The 23,296-nt window shown below is 39.9% G+C and overlaps 2 protein-coding genes across 9 annotated transcripts in view; one reads left to right on the forward strand and one right to left on the reverse strand.

Moving 5' to 3' along the window:
* Window positions 1-23,296, forward strand: part of LOC102691152 (5'(3')-deoxyribonucleotidase, mitochondrial) — a 110,018-nt gene that overhangs the window by 66,812 nt on the left and 19,910 nt on the right. The gene's annotated exons all lie outside the window — the stretch shown is intronic.
* pemt (phosphatidylethanolamine N-methyltransferase) overlaps window positions 1-23,296 on the reverse strand; it is a 78,744-nt gene that overhangs the window by 6,675 nt on the left and 48,773 nt on the right. For 3 of the 6 annotated variants that reach the window (XM_069181001.1, XM_069181000.1, XM_069181002.1), the window contains exons 4-6: window positions 21,045-21,190; window positions 9,514-9,625; window positions 9,154-9,307 (exon numbers count right to left, since the gene is read on the reverse strand). In XM_069181001.1, the coding sequence (XP_069037102.1) occupies window positions 9,154-9,307; window positions 9,514-9,625; window positions 21,045-21,190 (412 nt within the window). Of the gene's footprint in view, window positions 1-1,736; window positions 1,812-9,153; window positions 9,308-9,513; window positions 9,626-21,044; window positions 21,191-23,296 lie in introns of those variants that run through there. The other 3 variants (XM_015359925.2, XM_006636997.3, XM_015359928.2) reach the window with 3 other exon arrangements.

Here is a 23,296-nt window from a genome sequence, read left to right on the forward strand (position 1 = left end):
GTTGCTGTTGTATGTGGGTATTTGTGGACCAGTAGGTGGCGCTTTTCTGTTTGGACCATCATTTCCAAATCAATGCCTCACGATGGCAGGAGTATAGGAGGTGGCATCTTTTGGATGAGACATTAAGCTGTAGTCTTGACTGCTCTGTCATAAAACACCACCTAGCACTGACAGTGAGAATACAGAAGATGTTTCCTGCCCAAACTTAGAAAAGAGGAGACCATACGCATCTAGCCCATTTGGTGAAGCAGTTCATTGATCCAAGGATCTCATCCAAGAAAATCAGTCTTCCACAGTATGGCAAAACCATTCCATTCAGGGATGGTAAACTTTGGCCCTCTCAAACTTCCTCCTTACTATGAAGCAATTTCTCAATCATTCACCTACTGATCTAACCCTAATCATTCACAGTGGAGCAGTGGGTTAGCACTGCTGCCTCACAGTGCTCGGACCCTGGGTTCAATTCGTGGAGAATGTGTATGTTCTCCCTGTGTTTGGGTGGGAAGTTCTTTAGCTTCCTCCCACAGTCCAAAGACATACTGGTAGGTCTTTTGGCTTTCGTAAAATTGGCCCTGGTGTGAGTGTGTCTATGTGGGGCCTGCGATGGACTTGGGACCAGGGTGCATCCTGACTTGCACTTGTTGTTTACGGGGATGAGCTCCAGCTCCCCAGCAACCCTGAATTGCATAAGGCAGTGTAGAAAATGGAACAGGATCCTGCATGAGTGGTAGCAACAGACCCAGCTAATGAAAAAGGCCAAGGTATGAGACGCACATCTGTTTGTGTCTGCTTTGTTTCATCACACTGTACTTCCAAAATGAAATTTCTACCAATTATTTTGCTGAGTCACGAGTATATTGTTAACCTGAGATGAAGGCTATTTTTTTTGTTATTGTTGTGGTAAAAGAGTTGCAATTCTTCAATTCTTTTTGTGAAATATGGAAGTAGGTCATTTTTCAAACACAATTATAGAATCAGAGCCAGTAGGCAGTAGCTCAGCGTGCTTTCATTCATCCTGTAGGAATACGAAACAGCGATGTCTTGAGACATCTTCAAACGTCCTCTGCTAAGTCTAGAGCTCTAAAATAAATAGCCGTGCCACACAACACAGATATAACATCCTATACCATGTTAAGATGTGATATTACTGATGCAGACAACAGTCTAAATGAAACTCAGCGTCCATCACTAGGTCACAAGAAGTGAAATGTCTTTTAACGTTAAACCACGCCTTTCCAGTTTTAAAAATTGCTGTTTTTCTGTGAAACTAAACAACATTTAGCGGCATAATCATTAGGCAGTAAATTGCTCTTCTGTGTTGTTCAAAACGGGCCAATATATAACTTTATTGCTATTTTCTTTCCGAAACAAAAACTGTAAAATAAACATAATGACCATTCTTTGAAAGTTTTCCCATCAGAATTTTCTGGCGCATGCAGTGCAAGTCGATTATTAAGGCAACATTTCATTTTCCCCCCAAGGGATGTGACATATCAGGGAGCAAGAAGCTTTAACCCATAAATAAACCAGGTTACCTCGTACAAAAAGATGTGTAACTGCAATTTCCAGGTGGATTGCGAACAGTGCGTACCTCAACCTCACTGCAGATGTCTGCAGTTTTGCCAGTGTTGTACTTCTGTGGTGCTCTAAGCTACTTGTTACAGAAGGTGGTACAACATGTCTGAAATGGCATTAAAAAAAGCATTAATGCCATCAAAACAAGGGAACACACTTACCCTTCAAACATAATGGCAATCTTGTAGGCTGCAGCTACCACAGATGTTAGCACAACTCCAGCTGGACTTGCGTTCCTGTACAAATGGGTACAAAGACAAACAAAGCTCAGTGAGATTTGGAGCTTTCCAAAATCCAGCCTAACTACAGCTCATATCCCAAATCTTTTAAGTTTTCTCAGTCAGAGAATCTACACTTCAGGAAGAATAATGACACTTTGCTTTATGGTAAACGTCATTGCAAAAGTCAGGCATAAAGAGCTCTGACTTAACCCGCTGGCTGTATGAGGAAGGCAGGACCCCCATGTGGGGTAAAATTAAGCAATGGGCAGCTACACAAGTGGAGATGAGGTGAATGAGGAGAAAATGAAGGTGTGGAAGAGAGGGCCTGACTGATTTTTTAAAATAGTATTTCAGGAAGTGACATCATGGAAGATTAAATGTAGGTCCAGCAGAGATGGAGGCCAATTTGGTTGACATCATTTTTCCCAAATGTTTATTTCAAAACACCCTGAATAAAGCCACCCTCCCCCGCCCCCCTTTCTGGACTATATATGCCTTCAATTAAATCTTAACGGCACTCTCCCTCAGCTGGGAAAAAGACATTGTTCATATTGTACGAATATTGTCCACCTTTCCTCTGGTACATAACGGTTTATCAGCTCTCTTCCCCTGTATAATTCTGGGCTCAGCTTGCAAAAGTTCATTTTCTAAACCAGTCATGTCACCATTTCAGTCTTGTATAACTGTAAGGCTGGATGTTAATTCACATATTGAGGTAGAGATGCTGACCTTGGGTCAGTTCTGAGAAAAGGCAAACACGGTGTTTGTGACCTTATTTTGTACTACACCGCCTTTAGCTTTAAAACCAAATCAAAGAACTAGGAAATACTATGGGATCATGTACTTCTGATAAATAAAATTAAACAAAATGTAGGTCATTGCCATCTCCTTTGTTCCCGAAAGACACTGAAGAAGTGGTTAACTTGAGCAAGGCCAAATTAGATTATTTTCAGACCTTTTTGAAGAAACTGGGTTAATTCAACGTAGTAGGAGGCGGAAATCAATTTAATTCTAAATTTTTGCAGCGGAGCAGTAACTAGTTAAAGTAATGAAATCAAGGAGAAACCATAACACACAGCCCGGCCTGAATTGTTAACCTCTGAATAAAGGTTCAATTTCTATTATCTCGTTCTGAGTTAAAACTGATATTTGAGGGAAAACTCTCATGTTTTAAAAATACACCTGTCCATCGATGCCAATTTCATCCTTTCAACCAGCCTTAGCCTTCTCAAAAAATACAGTTGAAGAAAACTGACCTTGAAACATTGTTTTGACAGTAATAGTTGTTTTAATAGTATTTTAAAACAGAGACAAAAAATGGTATCACTTTAGGTCAGAGCTGAACCTGAAGCAAGTAACCTGGCTTCTACTACTAATTGCAAGAAAAGTCAGATTTTTCTCACATACAAACGCTTTATTATACATATTTAATTGTTATTGACTTGCTTGTTACACATTTATGAAGTTATTTTCAGTGCCTAAACTTAAAAGCTAAACATAAATCTTTCCTCAGATATTTCTCTTTTTAAAATACATTCTCAGAGGTGCTTTTATTTCTTACTGCTATATGTTTGTCAGTCTGACCAAGAACTCATAGTGTTGCTGAATGTGAATGTCATTTTCTGGAGCGAAATCAAAGGTAATAGGTAAAGTCTGAAGCAATTAAATATTAACGACTTCAAACTACAGCAACAAATCGGTTAGATGGGCTAAAAGGCCTCCTCTCAGTTGTACTGTCACTGTACTTATGTAATTCTTGGTCATTTTTTCGTTGTGACAAGTCAGTGACAAGTAACAGTCCTTCAGGAGCTGGACATTTACAGTACATGAAAAACTGTCTTCTTTGCAACACTGAAAAATAACCTGCTTGTGGCAGCTTATAGTGATGAGACTTTTTTTGAAGTGATACATTTCTAAAGGTCTTATTTATTGCAAGGTGAAAGGCAAGACTGTAACCAATCCCTTATTCAGTTCATAGTTCTATTGCACTGATTACAGACCTTCATAATTACTTTTTAGCACTTTCAATCATCACAAGACTGGGTTTTGCCCATACAAACAGCGCTTCTTCAGCAGCACCTGCTTGCACTGGAATCTGATGCTGTCCCAAACCATCCTAGACGTTATATTTCATTATTGATCTGATTGACTGATCCGGGAAAATCCAAAATGTCTTCTGCCACAGCAGTGGAAAACAATGTGCACGAACAAGGCGATGAAAGGGAAAGTAAGCCCCGTCTCACGTCTGCACAGTGCGCGGAGAGGCAAAAGTTGCAAAAATGCAACAGCACCCTGCCAGGCTGAAAAATAGTGGAATTGTCCACCTTTGTCACATCACACCTCCCTCTGTAATGCATCAGACCCTGCAGATGGACAGCTACCACACTACAACATAAGGTATGACGTACTGACTGGACACACTCTATTAATAACCTACTGTGAAATAAAAGGTAGGATACTATGTTCAAACAGTTGTGCATTTCAGTCTACAAACTGAGAACTAGTCTGTACATCCACCTTACATATTAGCAGATCTAAATCTAGGCCTGTCCAGTTGTCAGATATATTTACTTTGGAAAACAGAGTTAAAAGAAAATACATGGAAAAATATGAAGTTAAAGTGACTGGCTCCATGTACCAAACCAATTTGGCACCACTGTTGAGAAAACACACGTGTACTTGTTTTTTCTTAAAAACAGGATGGTTTCCCTTTAACTTTAAATTGAGCTTTAAGGTGTGTTTTTCCACAAACTACGAACTAAGTCTCACTTAGATGTCATTTCATAAGTAATGACAACAGTTTGGGTGTGGTTGCCATGGTTGCATACTGGACAGCATGCAACGTTTCAGGCACGTATCTAATATCACAAAACCTCTAAGGACTCTCTCGTACACTTGCTGACATTTTCCAAACACAAAACAATGCCTAAAAATAAAGCTTCCACAATGATTAATATGAACAACAGTCAGCTCAATCAAGATGCCACTGAAGTCTAGTGTGAGAAGAAAGAAAACAAAATAAAAGGAGGAAATAAACATCTTTTAAACTAATGGATAACTTGCCGTGACTTGCAGATTAATTATAGGAGCTACTGAGTACCCAACAGAGGTTCAAAATGCCACACAAATCTTCTTATGTTCTAATAAGTAAGCAAGAGTTATTTTCAGGGATTACAAGACAGCCTGTGCTATTCATAAAAAATGCTGTCCTTTTTTTATTCCTTTATTTTGATAAAGGACTGACACAATGCTGACGCAAGACGCAATACAGCCTGGTATTTACTTGGAGTGTCACGGTGGCACTGCGGGCTTGCAGGCTCGGGTTTCGATTCCAGACCTGGGGTGCTGTCTGTGTGGAGTCTGTATGTTCTCCCCAGTGTCGTGTGGGTTTCCTTCCACAGTCCAAAAAGGTTAACTGGCTTCTGGGTAAACTGGCCATGGTGGGAGTGCGTGCATGTCTGTATCTGTGTTCGCCCTGCGATTGGACCGGCGCCCCATCCGGTTTGTATCCTGCCTGCAAACATTGCTTGCTGGGATAGGCTCTGGCTCCCCTGTGACTCTGTATTAAGATTGGAACACTATCTGGGCATTCAAAATCCTCAAAGGCACTGACAAAGTAATCCCAGTGTACTTCTTCGGAAACACCAGTGAAACAGGAATCATAAGCGTCCAGCACCTTGGTTTTCATGTTTCATTTGAAGGACACCTTCTACAGCAGACTGTTTCCCGCCATCATACAAGGGCATTAGTTTGGGAAATTCTGGCGCATTGGGAAGATTGCCGCCTACAGGTCCATCAGCTCCATTTACAGGAGTGACTTCATGGTCTTCAGTGGGGTGCCACCCCCACTGGCCCGTGATCTGACTAGACCCGTTACAAGGTGATAACGCTGCTGTGTTTCAGGCAACATTTTTCTAAAAACGCCTCGCGTACAAACCCATCTACACAAGCTAGGATCTCCAAAACCTGAATTAGTGTCGCAGTCACAGGACGTTTCCATGACACACCTTGTTATCACGATTCACAGCAGAAATTACATGTGATTCAGTGTTATCACAGTAACCACGGTGATTCATGACCTAGGGCACGACTGAAGAAAATAATATTATCTGGCTTTTTGACACAATGTTTTTGGAGTGCACATAGCCCAGCGCCTGATAATAGATAGTCCTGTATCTGTTGTCTTCATAGGGTATTTTAAAACCCTGTAGCTCTGGGCCACTGTCACAATTACTGTATGTAATCTAATTGTAATATTGTTCAGTTACTTTTGACTGACAACTGTAAAGCTGTCGGTACCAGAAACTCAGGGTACACGGACACCAAACATGGGAAACCTCCAGAGATGAGATGAATAACACTGAACTATTCCACATGACTGCCGAATTAATATATTTCAACGCAAAATGCTTTATGAAGAGTATGTTATCGATAATTGACTATTCCTCCGAATCTCATGATGAAGCCTCGTGCAGCATGTTCCATCACTTAGACAAGCTTTCCACTGGGCTAGGAAATGAGATGCACACGGCTGGACCTGTATACAGCCCGCAAGCGTGTGTGCGAGAGAGCGATAGAGAGCAGCAGGCAAACAAATGTTCTGTGTTTTTGTTTGTGAGAAATCGTTCTTTTAAAAAAGGGATGAAGCCCCAGAAGGAGAAAAAAGCCCCACAGAGGACTATGCAGCATATCTCTTCTCAGCAGGATTCAATCCTAAGTAAGGTTCTACTGTTCTGCGGCTTTTTAAGTCACTGGAAAATGCCGTGGGATCCCTGTACTGTCTTTTCCCTTATTGAGGTGATTATTTTAGAAAGTCCTCTTCTTCTCAGACTGTGTTTATCAAGTTAATTGGAGCAGCAAAGGACCGGGAGGGAAAACTTCTGCTTCTGATCTTACAGACTGTACATACAGACTTTGTGAAAATACACTATGTGTGGGCCTAACCCAGTCATAGCCTAACAGAACAGAACATGGTATATTCCATTTTTTCTTGAACCTTAGCCATGATCTAGACCTGTGTTCCTCAACCTTTTCCACCCCAGGGCAGTCAGTATTGGGGCATTTCATCATGGTGAATTTACTGTATGTTGTGATTTGTGTTTGAATGTTAGGAATACTGTGGAGGATGTTAAAATGTACAGAGCTAGGTGGAGCATATGCATGCTTACAAAAATAAAGATGTTTTGCAGCACACTGCCACCAGTGCCAGATTTCCCCATTAGGCACCGTAGGCACAGTGCCTAGGGGCTAGGGACTTTTTAGGGCCTACGAAGGAGGGAAACTCTAGTGACTAGCGAAAAATTAGCTGAAACAACAGGCTTGCGATCGACTCTAGGTGCTCCCAATCAATAATCACACGCTATCTAGCGGCTGTTGTAGAAACTAGAATTATCAGAGTGATGGTCGCGCGACTCGCTCCATCAATCACGTGGTTTAGCATGAGAAGAGTTTAAAGCGCATCACGTCAATCGACGTCATTCAATTGGCGTTTACCCCTCGTTTTGCACATTTCGGAGTGAAAGTGCCCAGGGCCTATGAACGCCAAAATCCGTCCCTGGCTGCCACCCTACTCACACACATCATCGGGGCCTGAACACATTCTCAATCATATTATAACAACAATTTCAGTGTTTAATCTGATCTGGCCTCGAAGCGAAGAGTGGCTTTATCCTGGCAGGAGCTGCTGAGGGTGACACACAGAGCTCTTCCTCGGCGCTCTCAGGCGTCCTCCGTTTTTGTCCATTACGTCTGTCAGACATGAAAAACTGAACTCGTACTTTGCACACCGTTCCCACCTGTCTCCTGTCTCGAGCTTGAGCGCCTAGACGCCAAAACGAGCAACACCGCCCCACAAAACTAAGTGATTCGTTTTTTTTATTCTTCTCCCATGCGTCTTTTTCCAAAATGCTGCGGTGCACCCACTAATGTCCTTCGGAACACTGGTTGAGAAACGCAGATCTTGGTCACATTTGTCTTGGGATAGCAGTGTTAGCCTATACAATAACAAAAAAGTTGCTCCTGCAGACAGTTAATTTATTGGCTACTTGTTTACAGCAGCAGATTTGTTTCTGCATCATGATTGTTCTACATAATAGTTAAAAGAGCTAAAATGTAAAAGTTCTGAAACACATACAGAGAAAGTGATGAAAGCAGTTATGCTATTGCTAGGCAACAGCATCATAGCATTCTGAATCTCGGGCGTTACTAAGGCAATCACTATGGAAACAAACCAAGCACACAAGCTTTGATTTAATACTAATTTGAAACTCTAAAGGGAAACATATTTGTGTTTATCTTGCATTCCTTGCTTTTTCTAAACGTTTGACGTTATTTTACGTTCTTTCATTCGTAAAATCATTAAAACATCAAAAAAAGTAATGCTTTTGCCCATTTCTCTGGTAATACAATCGAGTAATGGACATCTCTGTAAAACTAGTTCTGGGTGTCTTTATTTTTTAAAATGCAACAGCAACTTTAAAAGTGAGTCCATTCAAAATGGGAAAAAAATTAATTATGATCCTGGCTCATAATTTTTTATAGTCATTCAAACAGTAACAATGTTAGAGTTGTGACTTTTCCAAAGTTCACCAACAATATCATCGATACTATTTGGTCTACTAAAAAGTAGAACACTGAAGGCTATGACCTCTTTTGAACTGGTCTAAAAAGCTCTTGAACCAGATATATTCAAAACTGAATCATTTCAGTCTTGAATTGAGAAAATTACAAAATTTCAAGTATTGAAAATTCTCAAAGGCCTTAACAAATTCAGCCCCAACAGATTGAACAGTGAAACAAGTAAAAACACCTGGGAACTGAATTTGTAACTGAACCCTAGAAGAACGTTTTTTCACAAAATCTGTATCAAGGTATCCAACATTTTGTTGAAGCTGATTCTTTAAAGAAACATCTGGATGAGCACCTTTGATCAATTAGCTTCTAGTAACCAAACAAGCTAGATGGGATGAATGTTCTCCTCCTGTTTGTAACTTCTCTAAAGTTCTTATGTAAAACACTTTGATGTTTATTGCATCTTCTGGGAATTTAAGTGCTTAAGTGTTTTGAAGATAAGGGCCACTTGTGTTCCAAACATTGTAGTAACAAGACAACCTATATAAATAAAACATTCACAAATAACCTTTATCAACCAAATCTCAGCATTGCTGAAGTATGCAACAGAATGGCAAAGCAGAACTGCTTCAACCCAAACACCCAGAAGAGATGGTATGTACTGTATGAGAAGTAACCTATTGCGTGGAAGCATCACAACAGCTACTTTGAAGAGAAATGTTGTCCTCTGTTTTGCAGGTTGTGGTTTATTAATCCTTAATTCTCTGTTTTTAATAGTCTTTCTCACCTAATGTGAACAAATCACTTGATTCCAAGAAAACACTCTTCCTGATAACCCAGAAAAAATGGGCTGATTACATTTTACTACACTTAACCTGGAACAATTCAGCTGTTGTAGATACCAGGGCCATATAAGGGATAGGATTTCAGAGACTGTCAGCCTGAAAGCACAGAACCTTCTGTTAGTTGCCCTCAGTTGTTCACAACAATCTTTGAACTCTAAATCAATAAAGTAGGAGAGAAAAAAAACAAAACAAGTGACAATTTAGAAAGAAATAGAGGAGCAGTTCTAGGTGATGACAATATTACAAGATGTCAAAGGTTGTCCTTGTATTTCTCAGGATGTTACAGCTCTGGATTAACTCACATCAAAGCCAGTCCAAGGTAAATGGCTGTGCTGCCCCAGTACATTGGATTTTCCATGACGTTGAAAGGGAATCCATTCACTTTCTCCTCCTGCAGGATTCCGAAATAGTCACCTGTGAAAAGACAGCAGATTGCTGGAGTCTGTAAATCCACCTCTATCTGGACGGGTTATTCTAAGCCACATACTGTATCGTTAAAACCGTATCTTCACAGCTAATCAAAAGGAATGTTGCAAACCAACAATTTCAGATGTCCTTTTCTGATTTTTGCACATATATAATGGATTTCATCCAGACAATTGGGAGTATTGCAGGTTGTGATATGCTGCCTCTGTAAAAAAAAATGTTTTTCATCGTGGAGCTAATAAGCTTCCATAAATAATAATAATAATAATAATAATAATTGCTTACACTTATATAGTGCTTTTCTGGACACTCCACTCAAAGCACTTTACAGGTAATGTGGTCTCCCCTCCACCACCACCAATGCGCAGCCCCACCTGGATGATGCGACAGCAGCCATAGTGCGCCAGAACACTCACCACACATCAGCTATCAGTGGGGAGGAGAGCAGAGTGATGAAGCCAATTCATAAATGGGGATTATTAGGAGGCCATGATTGGTGAGGGCCAATGGGAAATTTGGCCAGGACGCCGGGGTTACACCCCTACTCTTTTCGAGAAACGCCCTGGGATTTTTAATGACCACAGAGAGTCAGGACCTCGGTTTTACGTCTTATCCAAAGGACGGCATCTGTTTACAGTATAGTGTCCCCGTCACTATACTGGGGCATTAGGACCCACGTGGACCACAGGGTGGGCGCCCCCTGCTGGCCCCACTAACACCTCTAACACCGCTTCCAGCAGCAACCCAGTAACAACTTCGTGGATGTCTTTGCCATTAACAATGGTGCGTGATGTACACGTTAGCATTGGTGCCTTGCAGTGTTGGGGCTTTGGGTTCAATTCCCAGAGTTTGTATTGAGTTCCCTTGTTCTCATACGTTTCCTCCCACAGCCCAAACACATACTGTACTGGAAGGTTAACGGGCTTCTAGGAAAATTGTCCCTCGTGAGTGTGTGTGTGTTTGCAATCCTGCAATCCTGTATTGAATAAAGGACTTAGAAAATGGATGGATGAATGGAATTATTATAATACTAGGAGCCATCATTTCAAAATAGGGGAAAAAATCATAGCCAAGGGCAGCATCAGGTCTGTAGCTGCTAATGTTCATGTCTTGAATGCTTGTTCTATGAGGCTATGAAAAATAACAAGGAAATTACTTCTGTGCTTTCAGCTTTCATAAATATATGTACCTATATATGCCTTGGGAACACTTAGATTTACTTATGGCTTTCATTTTTAGTGCGTCATCTGTCCCATGATAGAATTCTCCCTTCTCTTCTAAAAATAACATAATTTTAAACATACTCATTGCAGTAGGACTATGAGGTTTGAAACAGATTTCTGCCGTGCGTCACTTGGAAATTAATCCTCACACTTTTAGGTTGAAATGATTTGTGTACCCTCTAGAACATCTATAAATATTTAATGTTACTAAATAACATTATTATTAACGTGTCCACATTCACAATTGAAGAGCAACTTTCAATGGTTCGCCATTATTACACCCTCTGACACCGTGTCTTTCTTGTAAGGGGTAGACGGGGTTGTTACACAAGCTTTACTCACACCGTTCGGTGGTAAAGCTCAAGGCAGAACATCTTTAAGGAGGTTTCAAGAAATGTTCTCGGAAAGAAAGGCTCTTGCCTATTTTGTAAAACATTACAAAAGCAGACGAAAGTCAAGTAAAATGAAATGTGTTCGTAAAGAGGTGCGAGTTTATCATCCATTCTCCCAGTACCGGGTCACAGGGGAGCCACCGCCTATCCTGGCAAGCACAGGGTGCAGGAGTCTGGATTGATGTCTAGTCTATGGCAAACGCAGACAGAGATATGCACACACTCACACCAGGGCCAGTTTTCCCAGAAGCCAATTCACCTACCAGTATGTCTTTGAATTGTGAGAGGAAACCAGAGCATCTGGAGGAATCCCACCCAAACATGGGGCAAACACAAACCCCATGCAAATAAAACCCCTGATCCAGAACTGAACCCAGGGCTTCAGTGCTACAAGGTAGCAGTGTCAGCCTTTGTGTCTCCATGCCCTGTGAGGTATGAGTCATGTGATTTCATGTTCTTTTGAAGAGAGGAGGTGATGGATCGCTGTCGGACCTGTCATTTTTCTTCAGTTTATAGACAACAGCAACAACCCAACAGTGGCTGAATACTGGAGGAGACAAGAGAAGGCAAGAGCAGGGTTGTGAACATATCTTCGAGTGCTCAAAGGCACCCTAGAAACGAAAAGTTGGAAAAACAAGTTTCCTCCCTTGATCTTTATACTTTCAGTCTGTCTGGAAATATAAATGACTGCAATGAAGAGCACAGGCCTGACAATTTAAATATGCAGATGAAAGCTCCTTTTATATAATTGCACTCACAGAAGCACACATCAAAGCAACAATTCTTTTGTTTTCAACAATTGTTTTATGCTCCATTGAAACCGCAAAGCTTGGCAAGGGGCCCAGAAACTGGAGCGGGCATCAGATCTACAGATTCATATAGCCCACAGTTTATTTTCACCTTTATCAAATCCCTTTTCATTTGATCCTTGCATTGTTACAGAGGCATGTACTTTGCAACAGTATGCTGAAAAGGCTCAAGCGACTTGCTATGTACGCAAGTCTATAAGTCATTCATTATCTTTTTCATCAATTTCCCTACAGGATTAATAAAGTATTATCTATCTATCTTCACATTTTGGGACTGAGCTTTCATACTCCGCAGGTGGTATAACTTTTGGAGAACTGCATTATGGCAAATTGACTGAATGACCCCAAGCAAAGATATCAGCCTCCAAGTCCCAAGGGACTTTTTATGCCCATAGTTTCAGACACAATAAGAATCTTTGCCACTAAAGATGAACACTGAATCCATTTCTTTAGCTAGCCATCAACCATCATTCTACCAACAAAAACTGACACAGGAATATTGAAGGAGCCGACCTCTGTACAGTTAGACCAACTTGGAAAGGCAACAGGAAACCACTGCACCCTGTGTGGGAATGGCATTAAGACAATGTTTCATTACAATCCAGATAACAAGCATGGATTTCAGTGGCAGTGATTGCGACATAAATGGGAAAAAATGTATTTCTAGTGGAGGGTAAATTGTTAGTAGTATTAAAACTGGGTAATGGCTTAATCCTCTGTGAATTTTAATAATCGACCTGTGTTATATAAAATGAAAATAATATAAATGCATGGGTAACAAGTTGCTACTAAGGAATTACAGGACAGCTGTAGTAAGGTTCATCATGCAATAAATTCAATTCAAGGATTCGCACAGTGCACAATACTGCTCAGGCCCCACTACAACAAGTCCTCAGAGAGAAGGAAGTGTTTGTAATTTGGGATGTGCATTTACTTATTACAAACCATTTCTTAGTGTTAAAAAGAGCGTTACAATATAGTGACTAACTATGGGAGATTGTCCTCATTGCACATATGGAAATAAAAAAAACACTTCCTTGCTAAAATAATATGCATGCCCATCCGTGTACAGTATGATATGAAGTAGGATGTTATTTTCTTTTTCTCTGTGCCATCTTGTAACAGCAAGCGATGTACTGAGGGCTTTCCCTGATGCACTGTTCTAAAAGAACACTGCTCAGGACTGTTATATCTGAAAACGCTGTGTCCATGTAACCCTTCACAGTTGTCTCAAAACTTTTCTTGTCTATTTAGCTCTGACCCACTTTGCTAATGCTACTTAACAAAGGGCTCTGAAAGACACTCTGACACTCCAGTTTTGTTAAAGAATTAGGAGACCTCAGAACAGGTAGTTATGAACAAAGTAGTTATGCAATTGCATTAGATAAGCAGAGCCTTCTGTCGCAAAATTCAGCTCTCTCCTATTGTAGTATAAATTGGGAAATTAAAGCCACACAGACACACAGCAGGTTTTTAGAAAAAAATGTAGGTTAGTGTGTAGTTTTATTTGGTTATACAACACATATTCTAAACTCAATTATGGATCTTTTGAATTCTGGTAACATTTTTCCCCACTATCCCACTGCAGGGGTGACAGCACAAAACTAAATAAATTCAGCAGATTTTGGGACTCCATGTATCTAAAAATTGTTGATTGCTAAGATGGACAACTAAGGACATTTCTAATAAAAAATATTAGCAACAGTACTCTTCGATCAATAAAATCCACAAGATTCTGCTGTTTTTTAAGATAATAATTCTCATCCAGACCGGCTAAAGGCTGAAGGTATTTACGCACTTAAATTATGCCTGGCCCACTTTTTCTTAATAGAGTTTGTTTGTTAATCACAGTTTAAACAATATGTTCTTTCAAAGAGATGAAAGTTGGAGTTTGCCTTGAGCAAGGTGGCATTAAGCTCTCAGTGACGTCTCTCCTTTAGTAATTGTGAGGTACGAGACAATTGCCCAGTATTGCTTGCTCATCTTTCTTGTATTTCAAACCCTAATGTGAACGCTACAGTATAAAGCAGAGATTTGCAGTCCCTGCCCTGAAGAGCTTCAGTTTAGTAGATTTTATGTGGGAGAACCAATTAGTGCAATAACAAGTTCAATGAAGTAATTAAGACATCAAGGGGAACCGAAAGCAGCTCTCCAGTAGTAGAGGTATCACTACTGTAAAACATTCACATTGTGCACCAGAGCATTGCAGAGAGCAATTAATCACATCCAAGAAAATTTAAACTATTATATCTTTCATGCAACATAAAGTAACCGTCATAGTACCAAAAGAACATGCCTTATGGCAGTAGCATACATAATTAAATTTGAGGCATTAATGCAATGCATAATATTACTCTCAATAAACACTGTCCTTTATACTGTATATCTTTACTAGCTAAATCTAGTTACAAAAACCACATCCATCTTTCCTAAAGCCATTTCAGAGCACAAGTAAGAAAAAAAACTATTTTGTCAACCAAACAAGTTTACTTGTTTCTGCAAAGAAACACAGCACACTGGAGATGTTTTGTTTTCTTGAAAAAATACCCAAAGACAAATTTCATAATGAACCAAAAATTAATCCACAAATTCAAGCCTCAAGATGAGCTGCCCTGGATATTGACTTTCTTTCCTCTTCGTAGACTTTTAAAAAGTCTTCCTCCCTTGTGTTAAATAGCTAGGGAGACGCATAAGTACATTTACGTAATAAGCAAGGCCAGTATAATTAAGGGCAAGACTGGTTGCACTTAATAAATTATATGGACTATTTTTGCCTTGAAGGTTGTGGACTACCAATCCGCTAGGCAGAGTTTAAGTGCATATCTGTGCTGTTTGAAATAAATCAAGATGTTGCCAACCTTAAAGTGATATACCCTGCTGGTACAATATAACTTCTGAAATGTGTTACTTGACGTTGACGTTTGTGATGAGGAGCCTTAGCAGGCTAGCATAGATACAGGATGTGCTTTAGGTGGATTGTGTTCGTTATAAAAAGGCCTCCTTACTTTCAGAGAAAAAGTGCTCCATCATAATCATGTTACCTATTGATTTTACTTAACATATCTTTTCAGAGCACCTGAGATTCAACAGAAGCATAATGTGTAAGCTCTGCCCCCAAAATAACCTACTGTTATTAGACAGCAATTTGTTCCCAGAGGGATAGTTATTACAACTACAAACCCAATGTGGGCTTGTTCGGAACTGTGCAAATTAGGCATTTTAAAGCAAAATGGAAGGTTTAATGGGAGAAGAACTATATTTCAAACGTTTGCTTTCATTTACATAAAGACTGTCTGTATAAACTGAACTGAAAACCTGGCAACACGATGTTGAAAAGCTAAGTAAAAAAAAACCCAAAACAGCAGTAAAAAGCAGTCAAATATTAGTTGGCTGTTTCAAAATGTACAAGAAGCAGTGAAATCTCTGGACTATTCATGAGAACATTAATTTTTAACACCTTCATTGATTCTTCATTGGTGGTTCAAAGGCCTGCTGAAAATCTAAGTACACCATATCATATACTTTGTGTCTATCTACTTCTGTTGTTGCTTGTTCAAAGATCTCTAACAAGGTGGTTAGACCAAGACCTACTGTAACTCTTCTGAATCCATTCTGACTATTCCTATTGTATCTATTCATATCTGATTATCTGATACTCTGGTTAATTTTTAATAATGTTTTTCCACAACCACAACTCTTTCTCTTTTCAAGACCCATTCTCTGTCATTTCAGATTTTGACTTACAAAAGCTGCCAAAGAAGTACAAAAGCAAAGCTCGGCTCTGCAGCACAAGGCACTGAAATTCTCCTTTCATTTCTGTGGCACACGTCACCGCAGCCACAAATCAAGAACTGCAGCTGTGAAAGTGCAAAATTCACTCTATTCTATTATATACACAATAAGCCAGATTTAAACTTAGAGACTGCATTTAGTAAATTCTCAATGGCTAAAAGGAATGTACTGACATTATTTGCCAAAAGCAGAGGTTGTCAGAGACAGACTTATTTAATTAGATTACGTAAGCCATTTTGTACTAAATGTCCACTGCTGCTCAACTAATCACCAGGTGAACTGGAGATCCACTCTGTGTGATCGTGGGCAGGCTGAGAGGGGTCACTGCCCTTTTCCACTGTGTAATAGCTTGTTACAGTCCAGCGCGTGGCTCCTGTCCTCAGCCCACATTCCAAAGTGAAGGGAAGACACTACTCCTCCAGGTCAGGCCAACTCTCTGGTGGGACTTGTGCGACATGTCGACTAAAAATGGCTTTAAAAACCACACGAGGAACCTTTATTTTACTTGATTACCTCCTTTGTTTTCTATAGCGCGTAACATGGTTTCTCGGGACACCCTCAGCTCCTCATCCCCTCCGTGAATTTCCAGAGGTTGTAGCCGAAAAGCCAAGTCGCAATTTCAAATCTTTTATTAACAACATATCCACCTTGCACTTGTGGTGAAGAGGGTCCTCTCAACGAATTATCTTCCTGTAACAACTCAGGTACCTATTGTCAGGAGTGAGAAAGCTCTACAGCCGGAACATTGTAAAGCTCATTTTATCTTAAAATAGCGCAAAATAGCATGGTCAAAAGAAAGGGACCCAGAAAAATGCAATCTAGGTCAGTGGTTCACTAGGATAAATGTTTTTCCAAACGCGAGTTTGCATTCTATTATCGCTGAAGAGTTTGATGACTGCTTGGTCACACACAGACAAAATAACAGCTGCATCCTCCAAGCTTACCCTATAGCACTTAATAACCCACACTATATGTCTACGCACAACCCCTTTAAATAGCCACTTTGAGCATCATGTGTTGATGCAAACAGGTAGTGTTGAAGTGCATTGTTAAAACAATCTGAGAAATTCTTAGTATCTTAGGAAGGAGTTATTGGATATCCTACTATCTGCGTTTATCAGCACAGATACATTCATAATGAATAAAGAATACTAATTATTAACTCATATGGGGAAAAATAACTGCCAAAAATCTCCAGGTCTAAATATGGAAGATAATTGACGCTTGGAAAATGTAATATTACTCTGTAAAATTACTCTCCATCCAAAGAGACTGTCAGAGAGTAGGAGGTTAACTACGCATCAAAATCTGCTGTTACTGTACATGGAACTTTATAATAAGATCTCACTTTTAGATCTCAAGCAAAGATGGGTTACCCAGCCTGCTAGAACGCTAAAGGACTACACTGTGTACAAAAACACTCAAGATATGATGCAATGTCAAAACTGAATTACGATCAGCAGTCTCAAAGGAGATCGAGTTTCAAACGTTGGTCCGTATGAGGCAGGGCATCTGATCCTGAGATTTTAAAGAAGGCATGTGAGAGGTCAAGACTTTAAGCTCTTAAATACGGTTATGTGCAAAAGAATTTACAAAACTAAAAACAAATACACATGAGATTGACCCAATAATAAAGGAAAAATGTGTCTGCGTAGCAAGGGCATTAGTTTGCCCTCTCTGGGACACTGTACAAGAAACCTCTGAGGAAATTACAAAGTCAGGCAAAAATCCTTCACCCCAGGCTGGATAATGTCAGATGCCAACAGCGTTTTCCCCTCTTGCTTCTGAGTCCAAAGCCAAGCTCATAGGGTGAAGGCTCTTTATTTTGTAATGTGTATTACAATCCATTAATGAACAGGCCAACAGAAGAACAAGAACAAAAACAGGATTAGAGCCGGGTGCCGGATTCATACATGTTTCTATAGGGTTACTTTGAATAAAATCTGGGTTACCATATCCATTTTTCAGTGCGTAAGATCTGTCCTTGGCCTGCAAAACACAATAAAATTAAGTGGCTCTCCAAAGCTGCAACACGTTACAATAAAGCACTAGTGGATTCACATGTACGAATACGAAAAAGCAGTGCATTTATCTATAGTGGCACTGTACAAGATTACCAACAGATATCCACCCACATACTGTATGTGGATTTCTTTCACGTCAAAATCTGTTACTGCTTTATCGGTGCAGCTTGACCTCTTTCCTTAAAAACCAACCCCTCCACCCCCAGCTCTGGGCTTTCAACCTTTTCTATACAATACAGGCGTGATAAAACCGACTGACCCCCCTTTTTCAGGGGTGGTCCTTACGTGAAGGGCCCTGTTCTCACAGGAAACTGTGCTGTTTATGAATACTGTGATAAACATTTCAGAAAACAAGCTGTGTTTCAGTTTAAGTAATTCTATTATTATTATTCTTACATTCTTTTTTCCCCCAAGTATTTTTGTTCTGTGGCAAGGTCTAAAAGCGATCTTTCTGGTCACTGCCACGTTATCTATCTATGTTATAGTTACAGCACGCGCTCAACTTCACTGAAAGTTATTCATTATACTGGACCTATACCACAAGAAGGTGAATCAATGTGCCAGAAACAAAAAAGCTAGCTGCAAATTTCGGTCCTCTAAAACGAGAATTATTTCTGCTTCTGTTACTGTTTAATATTATTATTAAAAATAATAATAACCCTCTTCATTCACTGAGTCTCTAAAGTCTATTCCATGCTAACGGTGTTAATCCTTTTCACAGTGGTATCTATCAGAAGCAGCCCGGTGACTCATTAAACTTTGATGGAATGTTTTCTTTCTGATTCAGTTTCCATGTAGGCATTGCGCTAACGAGCTCTGCTGTCTGTGGTCACTCTCGGGTGGCCTGTTATGCTGTCAGAGGGAGCTTCAGTCAGGGATGCAGGATGAGGGAGTGGTGGAGAGATTGTACAATGCCTGGGTGCTGATGAAAGAAACAAGATCTACGACAAACAGTTTGCAGCTTTGGGACAGCGGGGCTGGACTACACTTGAACGACGCAAATGCAGGGTGTACGTGCAGCAATAACGCGTGATAATTGTATCTGCCTTACGGTGTTCAAACTGCCTCACTGCCTGTTCAGTGTGAATTTCCACAGGCGGGCTGTATTACTCTACTAGTGTTATTCAGAAAGAAAAAAAAGCTTTTCAGCCAACGATGCACATGATCAATGTTTATGATTTAGGCTCTGTAAGTGTTGTAATTTAATAGGGCTGAAATGTTCACAGGAAAAAAAGAATGCAAGAACATATGCAAACAAAAGCGTGGGTGTCCTTCATATGTAATTCATCATTATTAATATTTGAAGTTTGGTATGGTATATTTTAAAAAGTGATTTAACACCTGACTCATTCTGGTACTTAACAGGAAAGATCCCAGATGAATAATGCAAGTTCCAATATAGAGGGTGGCAATTCTTTTATTTGTAGCTTCCTGTTCCTTTCGTGTTCGTATCTAGACAGAAAATAAAACACTCGTTTTCAGCAGAAGACACAGTGGGCAGAAACAGTTTACACCCCAGTACTGTTTAAACGAGAACTGTATCTAGCACTGACGATGCACACACAAGACAGGGTGGAATGTGTACAAGGGACTCAGTACAAACTCCAGTCCGTGGTTTATTTTGCAGTTTTCAGTCCTTACCACGTGACTGAACTGTTGGTCACGCTCCTCTCTCAGTGTGGTATCATCAGAGGCTTTAGATTTCAAGGTAAAATTTAAGGCTCCACTGGCTAAAACATGGCTTAGTTCGACCTCTTGAGTCTTTCCTTGTCTAAATTATGCATTAACGTTTCCTACAGATCTTCAGCTTTCCAGGACCTACTTATATCATGTATGTACTATACATCAAAAGACTTCCTTTATACTTATAAGATAACAAACGCAAAATGCTTTATAGGGTTCCATTGAATAACTGCACGTAACCTCTAAATACATAGCTGTAAGTTGTGACCAGTGCCATCACTGCCCCTTCAAAAAGCACCAGGTCCATGCTACAGATTAACACAACAAGGGAAGATGATAGGGGGTTAAAATGACTGAAGATGCCATTAGGAAACTACACTTGTTCAAAGTAACTCACCATACTGTAAGTGCATCATTGCTAAGTGCCTGCTGTTCCTTATTACTCCTCTCAAAAGATGTTGCACATGAGGTTTTTTTCCTCCTGACTGCCGGAATGTAATACACTGGCCTTTTCGATACGTCTTCATCAATCTTAATTTAAAGTAAACTTCTCCAGACAGAAAAGGTCCACTTTCACCTTTTTTCACACCGTAAAAGGTCCTTTTCCTGATTTTATTTCAAAATTTGGAATCACCTCTTTTGTTTCACATAGCCACTTGATTTTTTGCTTTATTTTTCACACATCTTGGTGGGATATCTTTCAAACGCTGCGACCGCACACAGGGGAAAATGACGAAGTGTAGGCTCCAAATTCTTCCACTTTCAAGCCACTCTTCTTTTAACATGTCACCACAAACAATTACCTAATTGATCGCTGCCACTTGGGGAGTCCTGGTCACAGTTAAACTAGTGATATGACTCAGGTTTGAACCTGCGATCGTAGAGCTCAATCTGTGCTCAGACAAACCTTACTTTTTAATAACATATAAAGTCAAACAAAGTACTTTAGATTACAGATATTATGGACAGGCAACTCCTCTAGTCTGGATTCCAGGTGTGATCAAAATTATTACTCATCTAATTACTTGGATCACAGGTGTTAATAAACTGACTTCTTTCAGATCTGTATCAGTTGCTAATTAAGAACTACCTGTAAATCCCGCAGTATATCCCGTCATCCATCATAAAACACAGCTGCATGTCCATAGGTGAGAAAAGAGATTCTGCAAATCATCCGACACAACCTCATAACCTTAAAGCCTGATCACAAGCACTTCACTGCACTTTACTGCTGTTGAAAAACAAAATTGTGCAAAGAGTCTCCATGGGGCAGTTCACCTGTGGGGAAGACGCGAGCAAAAAGATGACCTATGCTGTAATCAGTTTGGGGGAAAGTTGCTTTTAAAAAGTGATCCTTCACAGTTACTTGAGTAAGGGGACTACTTTGTAAATTAATAAGAAGCAAGGGGTATTTTTTTTAAGAGTTAATGGATTACTTTACGCAACGCTGGTCATGTCACCAGACTCCGAAATCAGACCCTTACCTAAGAAGGTTCCGGTGAATCCGAGGGCGTAGAAGCTGCTGAGGACAAAGACAGAGCCGATAAACACCAGGATGGCACCAGCATAAAACATCTCTGACCTCTCCATCAGCTCGGCCTTAGGCTGTGAATTCATAGCCATGGTAAAACTGAAAGCATAAAAGAAGATCACCACAAAAATTAGGATGGAAAGATAGGCCTACAAGCAGCACATCACACCCCTTGCTTTGTGCAGCAAGTTGTTCTTGTTTGGGTTTCACTGAGCTTTAAAATATATTACTTATCTGTTTCCTGAAATGAACATTTTCCACTCTCACTTTTATAAGGATCCCTATAAAATTCTGACCCCTGAACACTGAAAACCTCCTTTCAGACAGTTTTTTCTGAACGCTGAACAAAATTAATGGATTACTTTATTTAATGTGACTCTTGCTGCTATGTTGCTTATCTTATTTGATGCTCATGCTAACACAAACCTTCTCTGTTCTATGATTATCTGTTGAGGTTTTGTGCTTAGATGACATTCCATTAAATCTTGCAGCAAAAAGAAAATAAAGCAAAACACACCCCTTCTGAGAAGACGCCTGAATTTCCTGTGGTGACGCAGCGATTCGGAGTGATTATAAAGGCTTTTCTTGAAGCGGACACAGAAAAAGTTCAAAGCTGCACAATTACCTGTTTTAACTCTTTCACCTATAGCCTTCTCCTGGACATGTTCTTGTTCTGCTGAGATCAGTTATACTTTAATTCATGTAAAAGGTATTTAGGCATGCTGGTAGGAAACAAGAAGCTCTGCTCTGATGTTAATTCAGTTCACCTGTTTCTGAATGTTTTTGCTTACAGTTTGTGCTACAAGGATATATAAAGAAGAGCTGAACATCCAACTCACTCCATGTCTCCTGGTGGGAAGATAATTATTATAAGTACAGGTTGTATGATGAACAAATGATTCATGAGAGATTTGCCTATATTGTACATCACTTTAAATAAACAGGCAATACTGAAACCTAACCCTAGATTATATGTGGTTGCACCAGCCGAGTTCCTGATTTCAGTATTCTCTTTGAGGCATGTCTTTAAATTTGATTTGGAGTCCTTAAACAGAGAATGGGATTTGGAACTGGCCTCATTCAGGTGTGATGCCTGAAATGTAACCTGCTGCACTTCAGCAGAAAGAAGGAAAAAAAAGACTTCTTACATAAGGGAGAAAACTCTCACTACACCCAGTGAAGAGAGAATACATAAGGAGCTGTATGTTAAAGTTATTGGAAACACTTAAGCTGAGCAATTAGATCAATTAAAGGCATTAATTAGCATCAGTGATTAAGAATTCTGCTAGAAAGAAAACCAGCAGACACGTAGATTCCCTAGGCACAGGGCTAAAAAGCAGTGAACAAAATCTAATAAATATTTTCCATTACACTTTATTTCTGCATATTAAATATGAGATGACAGTGATTAAGTGGGCAATGGGATTTAGTTGGATGACAGTGAGACCAGAGGTTTTTAATTTCACACTTGATATCTTCATAAAGACAGAAAAGGTGTTGGGGATAGAATTGAACTTCAAAAGTTCAATCTGTGTAAAAATGAAGTAGCTCAATAAGCAAGGTTGTTGGTTTTTTACTTTCTGTGCCATTTCCAACCCCTCTCTTATAAACAAGCAACGTGGCTCTGTGATGTCACTTCCTTACGTCAGCTCGTTAAAAACCAACGCTCTCGAAACAAGATCTGTGCCTGACGAGGCTTGAATGCCGGTCCCGGCCCTTCACGATTATGATCAAAATCCGTCTATAAAAAAGGCTTAATGTGGCTGTATTTTCTGGCACAACTGCAAAAAATTATGAATCAATTTTCTTTTTCTTTTACATCTCTGGCCTCAAGATGATTTGACTTTGACACCCACAACTAGATTACAGTAAACGCTGGCCTTTTCATCTGAAGAAAAGCTGTTGCTGGATACAAAATGGATGACAAGGCAAGATATAACCAGACACTGATTTAGGCAACACCAATGTATACTTCCAGCTCAACATAGGTTCTCAGAGTCATAAGAGGTCATTATGTCAGTTCATCCAAACTTAAAGCACAGAATCTGAGAATACGGTACTGTATGTCGTCAGTCAGTGGTAAATTCCGAAAAAATAAAATGTGTTCATTCAGTTCTCCAAAATAATTTTAGACAGAGATAGTGACACATTTGAAGTTGCCAGAAATATTACCCTGCATTTCTGACTTCATAATACAGGTGTGCG

Source organism: Lepisosteus oculatus, chromosome 19 (genome assembly GCF_040954835.1).
Source record: "Lepisosteus oculatus isolate fLepOcu1 chromosome 19, fLepOcu1.hap2, whole genome shotgun sequence".
In the NCBI taxonomy this organism is placed as follows: Eukaryota; Metazoa; Chordata; class Actinopteri; order Semionotiformes; family Lepisosteidae; genus Lepisosteus; species Lepisosteus oculatus.